At 50.3% G+C, this 19,091-nt stretch overlaps 1 protein-coding gene across 2 annotated transcripts in view; it reads right to left on the reverse strand.

Annotated features, from left to right (window-relative positions):
- LOC8030172 (EEF1AKMT4-ECE2 readthrough transcript protein) overlaps positions 1-19,091 on the reverse strand; it is an 85,488-nt gene that overhangs the window by 35,121 nt on the left and 31,276 nt on the right. For both annotated transcript variants that reach the window (XM_042290826.1, XM_042290825.1), the window contains exons 2-3: positions 2,162-2,233; positions 1,239-1,361 (exon numbers count right to left, since the gene is read on the reverse strand). In XM_042290826.1, the coding sequence (XP_042146760.1) occupies positions 1,239-1,361; positions 2,162-2,233 (195 nt within the window). The remainder of the gene's footprint in view (positions 1-1,238; positions 1,362-2,161; positions 2,234-19,091) is intronic.

A 19,091-nucleotide genomic window follows, 5' to 3' on the forward strand; every position in this document is an offset into this window, starting at 1 on the left:
CGTATTTCGAATACACTCGGTCATGCTCAGTGCCACTGTGAAAAGAAAAAAGAAAAAGTGAATGACGATGCATCGAAGCATCGTCTCGTCGCTTGTCAGAGTTCAGTACTTTGACAAAGCGACCTGTGCATGTGTCATTTTCGGAGATCAGGCTTACACGCCGTTAACACGACCACATCGGTATGGTGATTTCAAAGCAATAGGGCCTTTTAGCAAACTGTTACCGCGTACTGCGCACTACTGGAGCCTTTAAAGCATGCTTTTAAGCGCGCGCGCGCCCCGAGGTCACGGTATCACTCGGGCGGCAACGGTTTGCTAAAAGTCCCCATTTTTTTATTTTTTCAGAATTATCTAAACATGCACAACACGGTAGACCACCGTGGCCCATAAAAAAGAATAATCCAATAAATATAGCCTTAGAAAAAAAATACTTGTTTGGCTAGTTTTGGCGCAACATGTGCGCTTGGGAGCAGGATGGCGCAGCAAAAGTGGATTGGCGCACAATGGCGCAATTGGCGCAGCGCTTCCATCCCTGATATATATATATACCCGATGCTTGCATGTTTAACGTCCCGCTCTGGGGGAATGCTTTCCCTTTAGCACTCAGATGCGCTGCGGCAAAGCAAGATAAGCAAAATTACCAAGCTTACTTCGCGGCTACCGCTTCACTGCAGTACACAAGAGAGCGGTGAGAAGCGCACTCAACAAAGCTAATTTACATGCCAAAGCAGACTCGGAACATAAGAAATATTGCGAAAATTACGAGTACTGTCAGCATTTGATACTAATAGAAAGATCAAATAGGATAGCACGTTATTTGCAGCTAAAATCGAAAGTTCTGAAAATTCGCACAAGCCTGCCATAACAATCCGGACGTGTAGCGGGGCCTGAGCCATTATATTTTCAGCATTTAATAAAGTGAAATTAATTTTTGGCGCAATGTTGGTGCAAGTTCTTCAGATTTGGGCTAAATGTAGCAGGATGTAGCAGGGTAAGCCCCCTGGCACAGTTTGTCGCAAATGGCGCAGCAATCACATCACTGTGAGCATAAACATTCTGGCTGATATACTAATATTGTTTTTCATGAACAGCACGCATGAAACCAACCTTGAAAATTAGGTCTTTCATATCTGGAACCAAGCGCTTGCTAGACCTTAATACATAATGCTCCAGCATGTACCGTGCAGACTGAAGGCGCCAACAAAAAGCACGAAGAGAGAGTGCGGCGCAAGGCGTACCTCGAGAAGCCGCCTCTCGTAGTTGATGATGACGTCGGCAATGGCGGAATTGGTACGGGAGGCAGGGTCGTCCCGTAGGTGATCCGTCACTTTCTCAATCAGCTGCCTGTAGGCTTGTAAAAGCTGCACACAACATACAACATCGCCATGGTGTCCCGTAAGAGGAGCACTCTAACAAAATGCTTAGCTGGGCTTGTTGGTTCATGACTGGAAATGAACGCCAAAGGAACGGGGACCGGTGAAGAAGCGGACGACAGCACGGGGCCACCCAGTGTTGTCGTCCACTTCTTCACCGGTCCCCGTTCCTGTGGCGCTCATTTCCAGCAGTACTCTAGTTGGACACCCACCCAAGCATGCTGCTGTGCACAGACTATTGTGGCTTCAATGCTGACTGCGAGCACTTTTGCTCTGCACAGTGGCACTTCAAGCATTCATGAAAGGTGCAGCTTAAAGCCACAAAAGAAGCTACACTTTAAAGTAACGATGCTTCAGTCATACTGGTGTGTAGAATCAATGTTGCTTGTTATCACCAGCTTTTGCCGACGTGCCTGACGAACGACGCAAGGATTGCTCTTTGTCCACCCGCTTGTTACGACAGTTCGCAACAAATCAAAATAATGCAGCGATGATCTTTTAACACCATAAGTTAGGCTCAAAAAGTTATATTTAAAAACAACTGTGACAAGTAGAAAAATAGCGGCGCCCACGAGACACTGGCACGTAAACTAATGTCATGCGACGCAAATGAACAATTGACTGTTGTGGCGGCGTCGGACAATGGGGGTAAGAACGCTAATACTTTGAGCATCATTTTCTAGTGAAAGACTACTGCTGCTCACTCGAGCATGCATTCGGGCATTTATAAGAACGAGCCGACATTCCGAGACTCGTCAGGAACGGACCCAGGCAGATAGGTCACTCACCTCTTTTTGGTGCTTCGGAGCACCATCCGCGTAGTACTCGTACGACGGGAATGCGAAGCCAGCAGGCTCTATCTGAAATGAACAAAAAGCGTGGTGGTGCTCAGAGGTGTGTCATGACAGAAATTTATATTTAGAACAGAAGGTGTTTTTTTTAATCAACGTCCGCTCAGGATAACGGATCAGTTTCTGGATCACGACAAAAGTCAATCCATGCATACATTTGTGCTAGCCCCTTGTCCCGGTTCTGAGCTTAGACCATATGATTTGTGCTTTCCACGTGGAAGGGGGGACAGTGTTTTTAGGACACATGGGGGGGGGCAGCTGAAGTTTTTATAGTACAGTACACCATCCACCCCATGAAGCCATATGGCACTTTCCTGCCCCAGCTAAAAATTCCCATTAAATACAATTAGAATTCCAACTGGTTTTAATTGGAACCAATTGGTTTTAGTGGGTTCCAACTGGAAGCAAACTGGCCAGTGGGTCTCACCAAATGGAATTATTTTTTGAACCTGAATGCGTTCCAAATGGTTCCAATTGGTCCCCGTTGGTTCCCATTGGCAGTGACCAGATGGTTCTGCAAAAACCCAATAGACCCTTTACAAAAATCCTAAAAGCCCGCGCGCGCCGCGCAGTGAATATTGGGAGTCCTCGGTACGCCCCACGTTCTCGGCAAACTCAAGGCTTCATGGTGCAATAGACACGCAGGAACTCGAATGTCCCGGGAACCAACCCCGCATCACAGGCATGGAGAACTCGGGCTTCAGGTTCAAGTGGGAAATCGCAATGAACTCGCATTTCATAGAAACCACATTAAAAACTTCTACCGCCGGTCATGACAGCCGGTCATGATAATTTTGCACCAAGGTCTTTCCGAATTCCCTTAAAAGGACAAGACAGGAAAATTCGCTCCTGGGAAACGCACACCATAAGCGGTCCTTGTTTCTGAGCAATCATGGCGTGGGGTTGCTGTTAAATACCCACAGTACACACACAAAAGACGAGAAAATTAGCCTAATCAAATCTCTCGGTCGTGTTTTTTTTTTTTTTTTTCTTTAAAAATTTTGCGGGAGCTAAGTTTTGCGACCGGGAATGTATACGGGTTCATAGACCGTGTGTGTTTATAATCTCAAGCTTGGGATCGTTGCTACAATACGGTTATTCAATTTTCTTGGGGTGCAATTTTGAGTCTATCCAAAAGCTTGTCGTTTAGACCTAACGTAAGTTTAGCGCCTAAAGCGGCATTTTTAGCCTGGCAAGCGTGACATGCCTTAGTGCGTACCTCTACACAGATCGCGAAGGAAAGTGCCGGAAAGGGTGTTATTCGTGCGGAGTCAAGCGCGCGGGCGGACTGCCGATTCGCCCGACCGCCGGCGTATCCGTCCCGGTTTAAAGGAGTGTGCACACAACAATGGACTGCGTCCGTCTTTCTGACACTGCTGGCCCGACCGAGAGACGCGCACCGCCATTGTCTCTTCTCGCCCTAATTGCTGCTCCAGTCACGAAGTGAGCAGACCGTCATCTCGCGCGAGTGGCCTCCAATCCATGACGAGCGGCTTCGCTGAACGGCCCAGTCTCTAAAACATGCCTGCCTGACTACTTTCCCGCTCAGCACACAATGGGCCAATCACTACAATCTAGGGAACGAATCTAGCCAATTACAATAGCGCAAGAAAAACGGTCCAAAAACGCGGTGTGCGCAGCATGGACAACCTTCGCAAGATGTTTCGCTCGCTCGCTGTCCCTGTGCAGCCTGCTCATCACTGCGGTTTGCAGTGATCGGCCAATCACCGCATTCCAGTGATCGGCCAACATGCGTCCTCGAAAAAAAAAAAAGGTGAAAGCGCAGGCATTTTCTTTTACATTGAAGGATGCAGTGGTGCGCTCACCACGTGCCTTCCCTGTATGCAAAGGCACTCAATCTTTGACACACTTGATGCCTTTTTCCTTTTTTTTTTTTTGTCTGAAGAGGCCGCGAAACGACATTTGATTGGAAGAAGCTTCCTTTATGGGGGTGCAGTTTCAAGAATAAAAGAGCCCAAGCAGCACGGATTTTGGCCAAGCAATGGCCAATGTCTGGCGATGGTCTTTCGGCCAGTGGCCAGAGAGTGGCCATTCATTGGTCAATGCTTGGCCGATGGCTGATGGTCAGTGGCCATTGGCCAATGTCCAGATAAGGGCCAGTCACCGGCCAGTCTCTGGCCACTGTCTGGCCACTTGGCCAAGGACCATTGCCAGCCATTGGCCGATGACTGGCCTACTCTGTGCTGCTTGGGAGGACATTTTTTTTCAGTCTCTCCATCACAAAGCTTGACGATGTGTAGTCGCGGGGATCATCCCTTGGCGACGATAACCCGCGAGTACTCGACTTGCAAGTTGCGTCCGCAAACATTTAAACGGCGGCTCGTGTCCAATCGCTGCAATTACGGGAAATAGCCGAACTCTAAACAATGTCGAAGCAGAGGGCTCAAGGAGGGGTACGCCAATCAGGAAAACAACTGATAATTTGTAGGGAGAGCAGGATGACGAGGCAGCCTGCGCGTCACTGGCTGTGGTCGAGGGGAAACAAAGGCACGTGGACGCGTTTGGGAGGTAAACAAGCGCACGAGGTGCGCAGGGAGCAGACCAACTTGCCCGCATAGGGTCGGCGAAGCAGGTCGGCTATAGCGCTACAAACGGGATTTACGGTTGCTGCTCCCCCCCCCCCCCTCTCCCGCACACACAAACACACACACACAAACAAACAAAAGTGAGATGCAAGAATATTGTACCGTCGTGGTTCGTCTACCGAAAGCCCGTTCCATGTCAAGCGACATTTACAGCGTCCATTATATACGTCCTCCAACTTTCAGGCGTCCCGCCTCTGGGCGTTTCGCGAACTTCGAGCGTGCAAAGCGGCTCAGACACGATGAAAGGCAACGGGCGCCTGCCGGATGCTGGGCACCCGAAAGGTTTTGCGCAGGCTCGCGACGAAAGGTCCCTTCCCTGAGGGAAGCCCGCAACCCGACGGCCAAGCGAGCCCCTGCATGCAGCGGTCTCGGCCTGCCGGCCAAGCGTCGCTGCGCGCTCGTGCGGGGGCGAACTTGCGGTCGCCACTGCGGGTCAGCGGGCGCGCGTGCCTCGTCCCCTCCCGCTGGTCCCCCGCTTCCTTCTCAAAGTCCGCGCGCGAACAACGACATGACATCGGGGGCCGCGCTTCCGCCGGCGTCAGTGAGACGCTACGTCGACGAACGATCTGATGGGGCAATCAAGCGCGCGGGAAAGAATCTGCGTCACGACATTCGTCGTCTTTCCGTGCGGGTGTTATCTCCAGCAAGCCCAATCAAGCTGAATGCATGCGCCACGAGCTCACGCTTTTAGTGTGTCCGTATAAAAACGCAGGGCGTAGAGTGTCCCGAGCGTCGTATTGCTCCGCGGACAGACTGAGATTGCAACATTAGCCGATAAGAACACCAAAGTATGAAGCATTGACCTTTGTGTGCTATGGTGAAACGAAAAATAGGGCAGACTGAATCGGATGGACCTTCGAAGGCAGCGTACAAGCGCGATGGTACTGTGCACCTTTTCACCGCTTATCGCTCGGACGAAAAATGCCGCAGGGCAGATGACGCGGCGTCTGACACTCCGCACAAGAGAGCTACTGCGCATGAGCAACGTCTGATATTCCGCTGAAGGGAGCTCATGCACATGCTCAACGCGTTTCACAGTCCGGTAGACGTACAATAAGGTCCTGCAAGCGCGCTGCCCTGCGGTGCACCCGGAACGCCAATCAGCGCGACTTGGCGAAGGACTTGCCTACGGCCCGCCGTGAGCCAGTCAAAGGGACGGAGTGAAAGACGTGATATGTCCCCCCCGCTTTGACGATCCGATTGGCTCGCTGGGGCCATACTTCTCGCAGTTTGCCAAATGACAATCCGTTGCAACTCAAGAAGGTAGGGCGAGGGTAAGACGCGCCGGGGAGGAAGAATCAGACAGAAGGTTAAAGAGAGGAGGAGGTTTCCCCCTCTGTTCTCCAGCATTCCGTCTGCTTCCTCCTTCCCGGCCCGTGGTACCCTCGCCCTACCTTCTTGAGTTGTAACGGACTAAGCGCTATCGCGCTCCACTGGATATGTGGTCTCAAGCAGAACGGGCAGAAAAGCGTCCACTGGAACCGCGTGACCAGGAACGGCACTGAACTAAGAGTGAGAGCGCAAAGTATGTCCATGGTGACTTCCAATCGTCGTTTTCGGGCAATGGCCTACATCAGTGCCGGAGAGCACGGGATGAGCGCGGAGCCACTGCGCCTCCAAGTCAACCGAGGGAAGATGAGCCTTCCTCTGGGAGCGGTCGAAGGAGAGGATCGTCTTCCCTCGGTGCCCCCACCGATTGCAAACGAGTCCCAGCCGAACACCGACTGACGCAGCATTGGTGTCCATCTGTGCCCAGCGTCGGCCTCCGATAGGTGACGCAGACAATGACGCAGACAATCCAGCATTTTGGCCTTGTTACTTAGGAGGTGTGGTACGCATGTGCCTCCACCGTTAGCTGCACGGAGCAGAGCTCGCGCACGCGCGGGACTCAATTCTCGAGAAGAAGAAAAAAGAAAAAAAAAAGAAAGGGTCCATTGTCTCGGCGTTGCGGAAACGCGCGACGGCGGCTCGTCGCGTGCTTGTGCGTCCATATTCGCAAAGACAGGTCCTCGGGGAGGGGGCAGCGACGACAAGTCTATTGTTCTGGACGTTTCGATTGTGGTCCGTCCGGCGCTGATACCCGGAGGATCCGAGCGGAATTCCGAGTGCAGGCCGTTGCAGACAGGGAAACGTGCCTCGTGACTCGTCCCATCGTTGGCGCCCGAGAGAAGCCCCATCACCCGACACTCTCCACGTATCTTGTCGTCCGAGGTCACGGACTGCTCGACCCGAAATACTGCTTTACCGTTGTATGCGGCCAGTTTTCCAACTCGCGTTCGTGAACTTATTCGTAAAATCGCCACCAACCGAGAAAAAAAAAACACTCTTGGGTGTATATATACAAAGTGTCCCCTCCCCCAAAAAAGAATTTTCCCACCGCAAAAATAAATTATGCATCGCTGAACGCTGATTTTCCGCCCAAATGTAGCGCTAGAGATCCGAATCAGACGCCATAGTTTCAACATTAGTAGCCATTATCTTATTCAAAAGTAACCTGAGTTTCTAAAATTTTCAATGGGAAAATAGGGCCCATTTTCGCCCGTTTTCGGGAGCTGGCGCCATAGAGCTCCATATGTATTCGAGAGCTCTCTCTGCTGCCATTTCCCAATTGAAAATTGCAGAAAATCACTTAACTTTTGAATAATGAATGAATGAATAGTGCTGAAACTTTGACATATGGTTCGGACCTCTAGGGCTACTACATTCATGGGCAGATTTAAGGGAAAGGGGGAGGGGGGAGCGATTGTCTTCCCAAGCCCACCCAAAAGTCAACTTTTTTTGTTAATTCAAAATTTATATGATCCAGTTAAAAGTTTAGTTTTTGATGGCAATGCAAATATTGGGTTCACCAAATAGATCAGGGCGACGTTTCGGCCGTAACATTGCCCTGATCGTCGCTGTCGTCGCTGCTACTCACGCCGCTGCTGCTGGACGAGCTGCTCGAGCAACTTGACGACAAGCTGTCATCAAGCAGCAGCAGCAGTAAAGCGGGCGGCACTTTTCGAGATGCCCGGCGAAAAGGAAGATTCATTTCGGAGAGCACAGACATAGTCTGTGCTCCCAATCATTATATAAAGTGAACCGCAATCATTATTTACCCGCCGGACAGGTCATCAACAGAAATAACAAATACCCTCTAGCACGAGTAATAAATATCGAGTTTCTCAGAGTACAGGTTATAAAACTCGGTCAGCCTAATAATTGGGCTTAAAAGACTAACATTTTCGAAAATAAAAAAATGATGATTGATTCCGAGTAGGCACACGTGGAACCCTAAGGCACACTTCAGACAAGAGGCTTGGTGAATTAATCGAACCATGCAACATTTTAAATAAAAACAATAGGTCAGCCTTCTGCCGACGCCGGTGCAGGCTTAGCAAGTCAACACGCTCTAACGTTGCGTCATAAGTTGAACAATGAACATCCTTCATAAGGTAGCGATGTTTAAAGATGGAAATAAACTTTTTCTGATTTCGCTCATTTCCAATGAGTTAGTTTTAGGGAATCCGTTCCACACAACTGAGGCATACTCTAACTGGGGCATTCATAACGAGCGGTACAACGTGAGAAACGCAGAGACGAGTTAACGAGCCTAGTTCGCAGGCTAGGATCGAACACAACTCCCCAATCTTTCATTGCACATACCTGGGACAGCGGTTCACCACGAATACTATATGCGAAAAATGTCTTCTGTGTATTCCGAATAAATGTCATAACCTTGGTTTTAGCACGGTTTAGAAGAAGATTATTGGCCGAGGACCACCTAAAGAAGAACATGAATCTTCCTGAAGCCTAGCGCAATTATCTAAAGACTATTTTTCTTTGTAAATTTTAATGTCATCAGCGTATTGCAGGAACGAAAAATTAGAAATAGCATCAGAGACGTCATTTACAAAAAATGTGAACAGGAGCGGCCCTAGGACGGATCCCTGAGGAATGCCAGAACTTGCCCCGTACAATGAAGTTCATATTGTTGACTGGAACGTACGCTTTCCTGTTTGACAAATAGCTTTGAAACCAGTCGTATACTGTGCCACAAACCCCGTAGCTTTGATAAAAGGGCTACATCACCGCATGAAAGATGCCTTGTCCCGTCCCTTTGTCTTTACGTATATAACTTTTTCTAAACTTATTTGATAAAAGGATCGTATGATTTGCAACATCAAAGTCTTGCTTAGGATGAAGTTGTGGGGATTCCAGTGGTCTCCCTTCCCCGATGGCTGCGGTAACGGCCACAGGCCGGAACGCTCGGCCTCCTTCGCCGTGAGCTCCGACCTGTTCGTGAGGCGTAGGGCCGCCTGGCTTGGGGAGCTCTCCTCTCACTCTCTTCCGGGGGGGACCTTTTTCCGTTCCCCCGCTCGGACCAACACCACGCGAATCACTGTTGACCGGCGAGGAGGCTTTCGCCTCTACTTTTCCCGCTTTCGGGAGGGGGACTCGTCCGGTGACCGCGAAAGAGATTGGACGTGTGTCGGCGACTTCTCCGATGCTTCGCCGGTCTTGGCTCTCCGGAACCCCGCGTCTGGCAGGTGAGGACCTTTTCTTACCTTGCCGGCGCGGGGGGCATTTTGGATGGGGACATTGTAGTTCATTAAGAGAGTTATAATAAATGCTCTTGGACTCTGCCCTTACTCTGGTACGTGTGTCTTCTCTTCCGCTATATTTGAGAGAGTAAGACAAGACAAGATCATTGGCACCGACGGGGGTAATTAATCGAACCGACCCGCGGTGATTTAGCCCTAAACGTCGTCTATGTTGCCGCGAAGATGTGGGAACCGCGCTACTGTTTGACGTCTTCTTTGAGATCGCCGCGGCTGTTGAGATAACCCTTTGGTTATTCTATCGGTACCTGTGTTGGTAGCTAGCGAAATCCCACAAAGTAGAACACGCCTAGCTGACCTCTGTTGCAGACTACCTGGGATGCGGTAGACATAAAGTTTACAAGGTTTGTAGTCGTTAATCTGCCGGTCATAAGCCCATGCTGATTAGGGAGGGTTAAGTTTCGAAATTTGAAAGACAAGAATTGATGAATGACAGTTTCAAAGAGTTTGAAAAATGAAGAGAGAAGGGAAATCGGTCTATAGTTGAGAACATCGCCTTTCTTTCCCGACTTCAGAACCGGAACGACCACAATCTTTCAGACTTCGGGAATACTCCTCCTGACCTTTATGAGTTGTTAAATATAGCACATAGTGTAGGTGTGAGTATATCATGAAAAGTTTTAAGGATTGCAGATGGTATACCATCGTGCCCCGCAGATAGAGTGGCTTTCATTTTTTTAATACCTAGCTCAACACATTTCTCGTCGACATTAATGTAACTTAGTAGGTCACCGAATTCATTCAAGAGAGGCAATGTTTGCGGAGGATGTACTAATAATAATAAAAAAAATTGGCAACAACCTTTACCTTCCTCCTATAATGCATGAAAAGCATTAGAGGGAATTGGTGTGCCACGTGACGTGAATTTTCCCGCTAAATTTAGCGGGTAACTGAATTGGTGCGTAGGTCACGTGGCGTTTTTTTCCGCTAAATTTAGCGCGGAAACTGAATTGGCCTCTATGTACCGTGACGTCAAGTCACATGACATCAATTTCCCCGCCAAATTTAGCGGGAAAGGCACAGACGAACGGACGGACGGTTGGATAAATGGTTTGGATTGTGGTTGGCGTTAAAAGGCATTTCATGCTTTAAAAATTGCTGGGCAGTCCGATTCTTCCGGGATTGACGTCTACACTCTCGGCACCCTTCATGTGTTAGTTTAGCGACTGGCTTCAAAAACACTACCCCCCCCCCCCCCCCCCCCCCCTGATTAGGGACGAAGCTCCTTAGGGTCTAGCCTTGTCCGGCGTCCGTGCTCACATCGATTGTCATCCCATCTGTCGTCTTAAAAAAAGAAAAAAATTTTTGCGCAGTCGACAAGATTCGAACTTGTGCGGGGAGACCCCAATGGATTTCTAGTCCATCACCTTAACCACTCGGCCAAGACTGCGGGACGAGTAGGGGGCTCTGAGATGTGGTAGTAACTCAAGAGCTGGAGATGTCATGGATGAAACGTTGCATGTAGCCACTCAACGTCTATACAGGAGAGGGTATATAATCGCGTTAAGCTTTGCATACATTGGCTAATGAAGTCGAAACGCAACCCGGAACTCAGCACTATTTATGAGCAAAAAAAATAAAAAAAAAATCAGCACCATCAGCCTATGAACCCTTGATACCTATGAACAAAATCAGTATCACCAGGACCAGGCACGTAGCCAGGATTTTGTTTCGGGGGGGGGGGGGGGGGGCGCCCATGACAAAATGTTGTATGAGGGGGAGGGGGAGAGGAGGTCCCAGCAAAACGGAAGATTTCGGCTGAAGCAGTCAATCAGCGTAGAGCTAGGGGGTGTGACGTCATCACCCGGCTCAGCCAATCAGCAACGAGCTAACCGGCGGCTTCGCTTTTCGGCTTCACAAATTTCTAGATCACCCTGACGAGACAAAGCACGTTTTACGTTAAAAAACAAAACAAAAAAACATTGCACATTTAAGAGCACTATGAACCTTCGCTCGTTCTTGTAAAAGAGCATAAAACGGAGAGGCTACAGAGCGCTGCTGGCTATCAGTGTCTTATCATCCGGGCGAAAAATACCGAGTCGCTGAGCCGTTCACGGACGCGCGGCGCCTGATATGCCGCACAAGAGAGCTACATGCGCATGCTCAGAACGCGTGCTGCAGTCCAATAGACGAAGATGGCGGCGAGCAGAAGGCGATTACTGGAATGGCCAATCCAAACGTCCATGCGGCGTGCGAGCAAATCCAAAAACTAAATACGTTTTTCTTTTTTTTTTTTTTTTTTTTTTCTTTTTTGGTCGTTAATGTATTTTTTATTCAGTGGCCACATCCAAAGTTCGAAATATTTCAAATTCCCAACTTTCGACGACCGGCGAACGACCGGACAGGAGCGGGAGGGCACTCCTGTCCGGGACCATGAAAAGAGAGGGGAACCATAAAGACGATTGCAAACTTTTCGTTTTAATGCGACAGCATTAACTGTTTCATGGAGCGAGCCGACGTTATCAGGTTTGAAACTATGCAAAATGGCACCTAAATGAAACCACGCGCAAAGCTAGCCAACGGCACATTTTACACTTAGGTCCCATTGGCTGGCGCGCATCGACCAGGCTGCGCGTCAGTTTGTGTGGTGTCATCCTGACTGTGTTATCACTGATCGCCGTGTTCGCCCGCCTCATATCGGTTGTACGACGCGTGGCAACATAGATATACGGCGCATGGAATAAACCAAGAGGTTCGTTCTCCTGGGAACTACGTTGCTGTCTGTTCCTTCCTCGCGCCGCAAGGCACAGGACAGTTTGAATGATCGCTCACTCGATGGCGCTGCGTGTCCGCGAGGCAGCGGCTCCACCGTTCCACGGCCAAGGTCAGCGCGTTATACACGAACTCATCTCTTTTACGACACGGCGCGGTGGTGGCGCGTCGGACGCACTTCCGGTACGGGACTGTGGGCGGAAGTGCCCATGTGAGACGTGTATTCCTGCGTTGTTTTGAAAAGAATCAGACAAAAACCTGCCTTCTTGTCAAAATGCTGGGACTGTGGCTGTACCAAAAGGGTCGAGAAAGGTTTGAAGATGAGTTTTCATGCGCTCGGTTCGTCCGAGGACGTGGATATGTGCCGTGAAAAGGGAAAACCAGACGCCGTCGGACCACGAGTGCTTGGGCGGGAAGCATTTTGGGTTGAATTTACGGATACTTCTGGCCATCAGATTTATTTGTTTTGTTCCAAAATGAACGCCGGGAAAACCGTAAAGTTGTACGGACCACCTGCAGACTACGTTCAGTGCGTCTTCAAGTTCAAACGGTCGCCTGATCGTTCGAACTGTCGTCTGCTCTTTCAAACGCCTCTTCTTGCCGTCTGCTCTTTTAGAGGACACCGGCCCGCGTAGACCAAACGTGGGCCCGGTACTTGCGATAAGAAGTAAATGCAGGCCTCAAAAGACTTAAGTTTGAAGGTTGGTAAGCAGGCTCGACGTAAACAGTAGATACAAGGAGATGTTGATCATTGTTACCAGTGGCCATCACCGACTTGTTATGCCTGATTCACTTGGTTAGATTCTGCTTGCGATTTTCACTATCGACGTCGATCATCTCAGCTGCGGTTCACACTTTTGCAGTCCGAGCGACGTCGCTACTGAAATTTGCGAGCGAAATCTCATCATGTGAATCAGGCTTTAGCATACATTCTGCGGCGTCATCGAGGAATGAATCGCCGCATGTTAGATTCTTCACGTGAAGTTTTGCGGTGTAACGGGCCTCGTTAATTTCGCTGACGCCACTTAAGTAGTAAGACATCGTTAGGAGGACATAGAATCAACAATTCGAACGCGAAAAAGAGCGCGGGGACTCACACCGACGCCGACAACATCGCATTTCAATGGTTTGTTTATGGGCGACGGCGAGCTTCTTGCCCACACCCCCATCGCGCATGCGCGGCGCCGGTGGCGTCCGCTAGGGGCACTCCGGGCGCTCCGGTTTGTTTGTAAACATGAGTTGGTGTATACGCCGCAGATTAAAGAAGGAGGCGAAGAGTGCCGTGTGTGCTTCCGCATTCACAACTCATAAGAAGTGCTTGGGTGTACCTCGATTTTTTTTTTTTAAAAATTGTGTTTTCCGATCTGTGGGGACCCAGCACTACGCTGAATCTTTTTATACAATTCAATGAAGCTCAATATTTCGTGTAAATTAATCGACGAAACCGAAATTAACGTTCGGCCTTCGCGCCATTCAGGCTCTCCTGAAAAGGAAGTGACGTCAACAGTGAACAGTCAGTTTCGGTAGAATTTAGTGGTCGGCTGGCGCGGTGAGCTTTATAGCGGTGCTCTGTGGCTCGAGAGCGTCGTACTGCATTGCGATTGCGCGTAACCAGGACATCTGTGCTTCGTATGCCGCTTATCAAGCTATACTCCTTCGTGTGGTCGCCCCGTTTCACACGAAGCGCGAATGACCGGGTGACTAGCGGACGTTTGTCGATGCGCAGCGCAGTCAAACGCAACTGTGTATGTACCTTATTTGTTGTCAACCGCGTCTATTGCCGGTTGCGTCGCAAGTCGCTTTGCTTGTATCAGCGGCAGCCGGGTGAAATGCGACGTTGGTTTGTAAAGGAAGGAACTCGGGTTTATTTTACTGCATTAACTTTTATTACATGATTAGGTCTCTTTCGCGTCCGTTACGTGGCGTGCATGGGGTCGTTCTGTCGACGAAATGGTTTCTTGTTCCCAGCCAGGAGCTATGGGAAAAGTTCAGTTCTCCGAATTGCGAACGTGCGCTTTCCCACGGGCCTTGAAAGGGGATTTTAGTCGAACTTGATCCTCGCGCGCTCGCGAAGCGTCACGTGTTGAGGATGCACATTTCATCATGTGTGAAATCAACGCCCAGGCCGAGGCTAGACGAACAAGCTCGGCTAGCTAACACTTGCAATCGCCTATAGTAGGGGTGGCCAAACCGCGGCTCGCGAGCCGCATGCGGCTCTTCGCTGGTTCAAGTGCGGCTCGCGGATCCCTCGTAAAGGGACCTCCCCTCCCCCCCCCCCCCCTTCCTTCTCCCCTTCTTCCCTTTCCGCGTTTCCCAAGGATTTCAGAATAATGAACAGCTTGCGGTTTGGCCGCCTTGTGCCCCCATACGTACAGTCGAACCGTTTTTCACTCATATGTTTACCCAGAGTCGAACCGCTTTTCACTCATATGTTTCCATGTTCTTTGTTCTTTCGTTGTTCCATGTTCTTCCATGTTCTTTCACTGTTCAGGGGAGTTTGCCGGACCCTAGGGGGAAAGGCATCAAGGACAGGGACTGTCAGACCGTGCATGCATTTTGGCTCGGGGTCGAGGAAATGTTCAGTCTCGCGGCCTTTGTCACTCGCCGGTGATACTTGTCCTCTTTAGATAACGGATGTTCCCTATCGTTTCTTGTTGAAGGTCGCGGAATCCCGAGTTGACGTCAGTCATAGCCCCCCCCCCCCTCCTCCCCCCCTCTGCGTCTTTTACAAGTTTCTTGGTTTTGTTTGCGGCTCATAGGCCGGGTCAGCCTGGCCACCCCTGGTCTATAGACTATCCCGGAAATCTGCGGCGTCTCCACTGACTGCTTGACACGTTATGCCGTTCCGAAGTATACGGTACGTGAGACTATCCAGTAATCGAAGACGACGCTAACGATGGTTTAGCGTTTTATCATTTCAAAACGCAGAGAAATCAGAAGAAAAGCAAAACAGGGTGGTGGCCTCTTCTGAACAGCCCCTGCAGAATTCGCCTCGCCGCGAGGTCTCCTGGGATTTTCCGGAAAGGTGTCTATTCACACCCGTCCGTTCCCGGACAGCAGCCGCGTTCCTGCACGCGGAGGTTCGTTTCCGCACCGACGCCCAACCTCTCTGCTGCGAAGGACGGGTCGACCGAAAGGGGCGCGCTGACAGTCCCTTCCGAGGTGCCAAGCGAGCTCAGCCTTCCAGGGGCAGCGAATCAGCATAATCGCCCGCCGCTCAGCGCTGTAATTGAAGGGCCCTCGGCAACGGGGCGGCAAGACGGGCCCAACAGACGCCTCTTTGTAGCAGACAGCGGTCGTTTTGTGGACGGACTCAACGGCCCGCGACGCCCATTCGTTTGATGGCGTTGTTCTCTCACGGGCGCCCCATGCTCCTATGCGTATAGTACTATAGTAGGCGGCTTCGTCTTTTACCTTCACTGAAACGGGCGACGCCCGGCGGCAGGCCGCACAGGCGTACTCTGAGTAGCTCGAATACAATGGCAGTGACGACGATTACGTGATGTTCAAAGAAGCCTATATTCCGTTTCACCTTACGACGGGCCGCAGCGAGAGCTGCGACGGCGTTCGGCTGGGAGCCGTGTTCGATTGGTGCTTCAGTGACTGCACACGAGTCCCAACCGAAGGATGACGCAGCGTTCGGGCATAAGTCAGCCGAGCGCTGTGTCAGAAACACGAACCAGGAGTTCATGTTGCTTGTTAGTCCCTAGGATCTTAGTTCTCAACTTAGCCGCTAGGGGCGGCTAAGTTGAGTACTTGTTGATGTTGCTTGTTAGTCCCTAGGGTTTCAGTTCCCAACTTAGCCGCTAGGGGCGGCTAAGTTCCAGATAAAGAACGGACCTTGTGACAGTCGACAGCATCGATTCGGGAACGATCAGGTCACCGGGGGCGATCCAATTGACCACCGTTTACGTGGGAGATTGAAGTCGACAATCGCCCTAGCGAGCGGTGGACAAACGCGCCCTTCCTGTAAACGCGTTCGCGTGCTGCAGCCACACGATCGTCGAAGCGCTGCATGCCATCACCTTTCCGGAGAGAGGTACGACGGCACGTGTGCAGGTCCAACCGACGGTGGAAGCGGCGGAAAATGGTTTCCCATTCTTCTTGGCCGTTGTCACGGCAACGCTGAAGTCGTTCAACTGGAAAGCTCTATTAGCGACGGCAATAACAACCCGATAGAGAGATATCCAATTATCGCGTCCCCGGCTCCGCCTGGATTCCATACTTCGTTTGGCGCTTCGCTTTGTGTGAATTTTCTATCGGGGTGGCCAGCTACTTGCAGATTAACCCGTCAAAGTTGGGGGAGATAGCCACAGATTCCTGTGGCATCGATAACATCACCTCTAAAATACTGCAGCGCATTTTTTTTTACCAAATTTGTTGGCAGTCATTGAATACAGCGGCGGTTCCTGATGATTGGAGGACCGGAAAGGTCATTCCGGTCCACAACAGCGATAATAAATCATCTCCCTTAAAATATAGGCCTATCTCTCTGTTCTGTACCTTTAAAAATACTGGAGCACGTAATCCATAAGAATCTACCTATTCACCCTGTTTCCATTAGAAACTTTTCTTGTGAAACACAGCTTCTCTGCTTAACCATGACCTTTTTTTCTGATTTCGACTCAGGTTTTCCAACCGATGCTGTATTTCTTGACTTTGCCAAAGCTTTCGAGAAAGTGCCGCATAACCAAGTGATGTTAAAACTTGAGACACCAACGTACTCTCATGGATTAAATCAGTGGTCGGCAACCGTTCGGCGCAGCGGGCCGAGTCGCCGTGAAGCTAAGGTGGAACGGGCCGGACGGCAAGCAGCGGGAAAGGGGGGGGGGGGGGGGGGGATTAAAAATAAAAAAAAAGAACACTTGCACGAACTGACACTGACGTACATAAATCGAAAATGAACAGTTTCTTCATTTCACGACACACGACATGAGATACAACATTTCCACATAAACCTAGAGATTCCTCTCAGTGAGACTTGTGGTGTTGAACTGCGCTCGCCAAACTACGGACATCCACATTCAGGCTACTAACTGTGAGTCGCAAAACATTGTGGAGGTTCTCGTCAGCCATTTGTGAAGGCAGGCAACGGACAGCAGATTAGAGAACTTTATTATTATTTTCTTCTTTTTTAGCTGACCGCGTTTGGGGGGGGGGGGGGGGGGGGGGCGGCGGGGCTAGGGGCTGCATGATATTGCCTCGCGGGCCGGATCCGGCCCGCGGGCCGCTGGTTGCCGACCACTGGATTAAATCTTTCCTCTCGCAACGTAACCAGTTTGTTTATGCTAATGACACTTCACATGCGTTGGCCCCTGTTACGTCCGGAGTGCCCCAAGGAACAGTCCTTAGTCCGCTACTCTTCCTTATTTACGACAACGACCTTCCACTTCAGGTATCTTCATCAATATGCTTATTTGCAGATGAGTGTGTCATTTATCGTGAAATAATGATCTCCAGGTGATTCTGCAGCGCTAAAACATGACCTTGTCTCTATTAATAAGTGGTGTAGTACTTCGCAAATGTATACCTCAATGTCAACAAATGTAAACACATGCGCTTCTCTCGTTCCACCTTCCAAACTTCCCTTCCTCTACGACAAACTGACACATACAGGTGTATCGGTGTTCTAACTAAAAACCTCTCTTGGGACAGTCATATTAATTCGGTGGTGTCTGCTGCTAACCGAAGCCTAGGTTACCTCCGTCGCAACTTCAGAACTGTCTCAAGTAGCCTAAGGTAGAGCACTGCACGGGCCTACTTTTTGAGGCCCGGCCCGGGCCCGCTGGCACGCAGCTTTACCCGACCCGGGCCCGGCCCGACGGGTCTCTCCTCTAGGTGGGCCCGGTTCGGGCCCGGCCCGGCTGCTGGCGCTTGACCTCAGGCCCGGCCCGGGCCCGGCTGCTGGCGCCTGCACTCAGACCTGGCGCAGCCTCGGACACGCCTCCTTGTCCAAACACAGGCAGAATGGGCTCGAAAAAGCCCGCGTCGGTGCCCTCAGCCTGTTCCTTAAATGTCTATTACACGATGAGTTCATGGCTTTTGCAAGCTGCGCGAGCGCTTGTGCTAGGAATCGAAGCAGCTCAGAAGGCTATGAGCTTGTGTACGTGACTCTGGTTAGCTAGAAGAGTAGATTATTATCTTATATAAAACATATTACATAGTTTGAAGCCATCAAGTTAGCCAACGTCATTCGCAGAGATGTTTCCGTAACGGGCGCTAATGCTAATTAGTTCGTCTGCGAGCTGGACAAAGCCGTCTCCGTGAGCTACATTAAATGACCGTATATCTTTGGCGCACAAGCCAACGCAGGCCGTTGTCAACTTCTCTTTGACAATCGCAGGAATGCTGGCCTTTTTCGTAGCGAAAAAGGAAGTAACACTCGCGCACTCAGAAGTGGATGACTTACATTTGTGCCGGCTCCAATGCGAGTTCTCAGTCTTGGTGCCGTCGTAGGTCAAAAATGCTTTGCAGTGGCTGCATTGAACATGTCCCAGCAGTGCTGACGTGGTTGCGTCAACAACTTTCACAAATTTCTTCCACACATCACTTTGTTTGGATTCATTTGTGAGAAGCTTCAGCTGCCCCGATGAAAGTCCTTCCTTAAACTTGGTGACGTTCATTTTAAAATTCACGAAAGGTAAACTGAAGACGGCATATAAAATTCAATTGTCCGCTTGCGGCAAAGTCAGCTTGACGTACTTGAAGATTAGTCATGTCGTAGTCACCTCGAACCAATTCGTGTTAAAAAAAACCAAGAGGTGAAAAGCAAGGTCAGTCATGTAAACTTCTTTAACCAATCAGGCGGCTTCGTCCACGTGTTCACGCACAGAGGGCTGTCACTCGACGTAGGGTGGGGTGGTCTGCTCGTTCTCGTTTCAGAACGCCGAACAATCTGTCCCCCTCGTCCCGGCCCGCGATAGCGTGTACCCGGCGAGAGTTTTCCAC

This window comes from Ixodes scapularis, unplaced genomic scaffold (assembly GCF_016920785.2).
Source record: "Ixodes scapularis isolate PalLabHiFi unplaced genomic scaffold, ASM1692078v2 PGA_scaffold1__304_contigs__length_218370807, whole genome shotgun sequence".
Lineage (NCBI taxonomy): Eukaryota > Metazoa > Arthropoda > Arachnida > Ixodida > Ixodidae > Ixodes > Ixodes scapularis.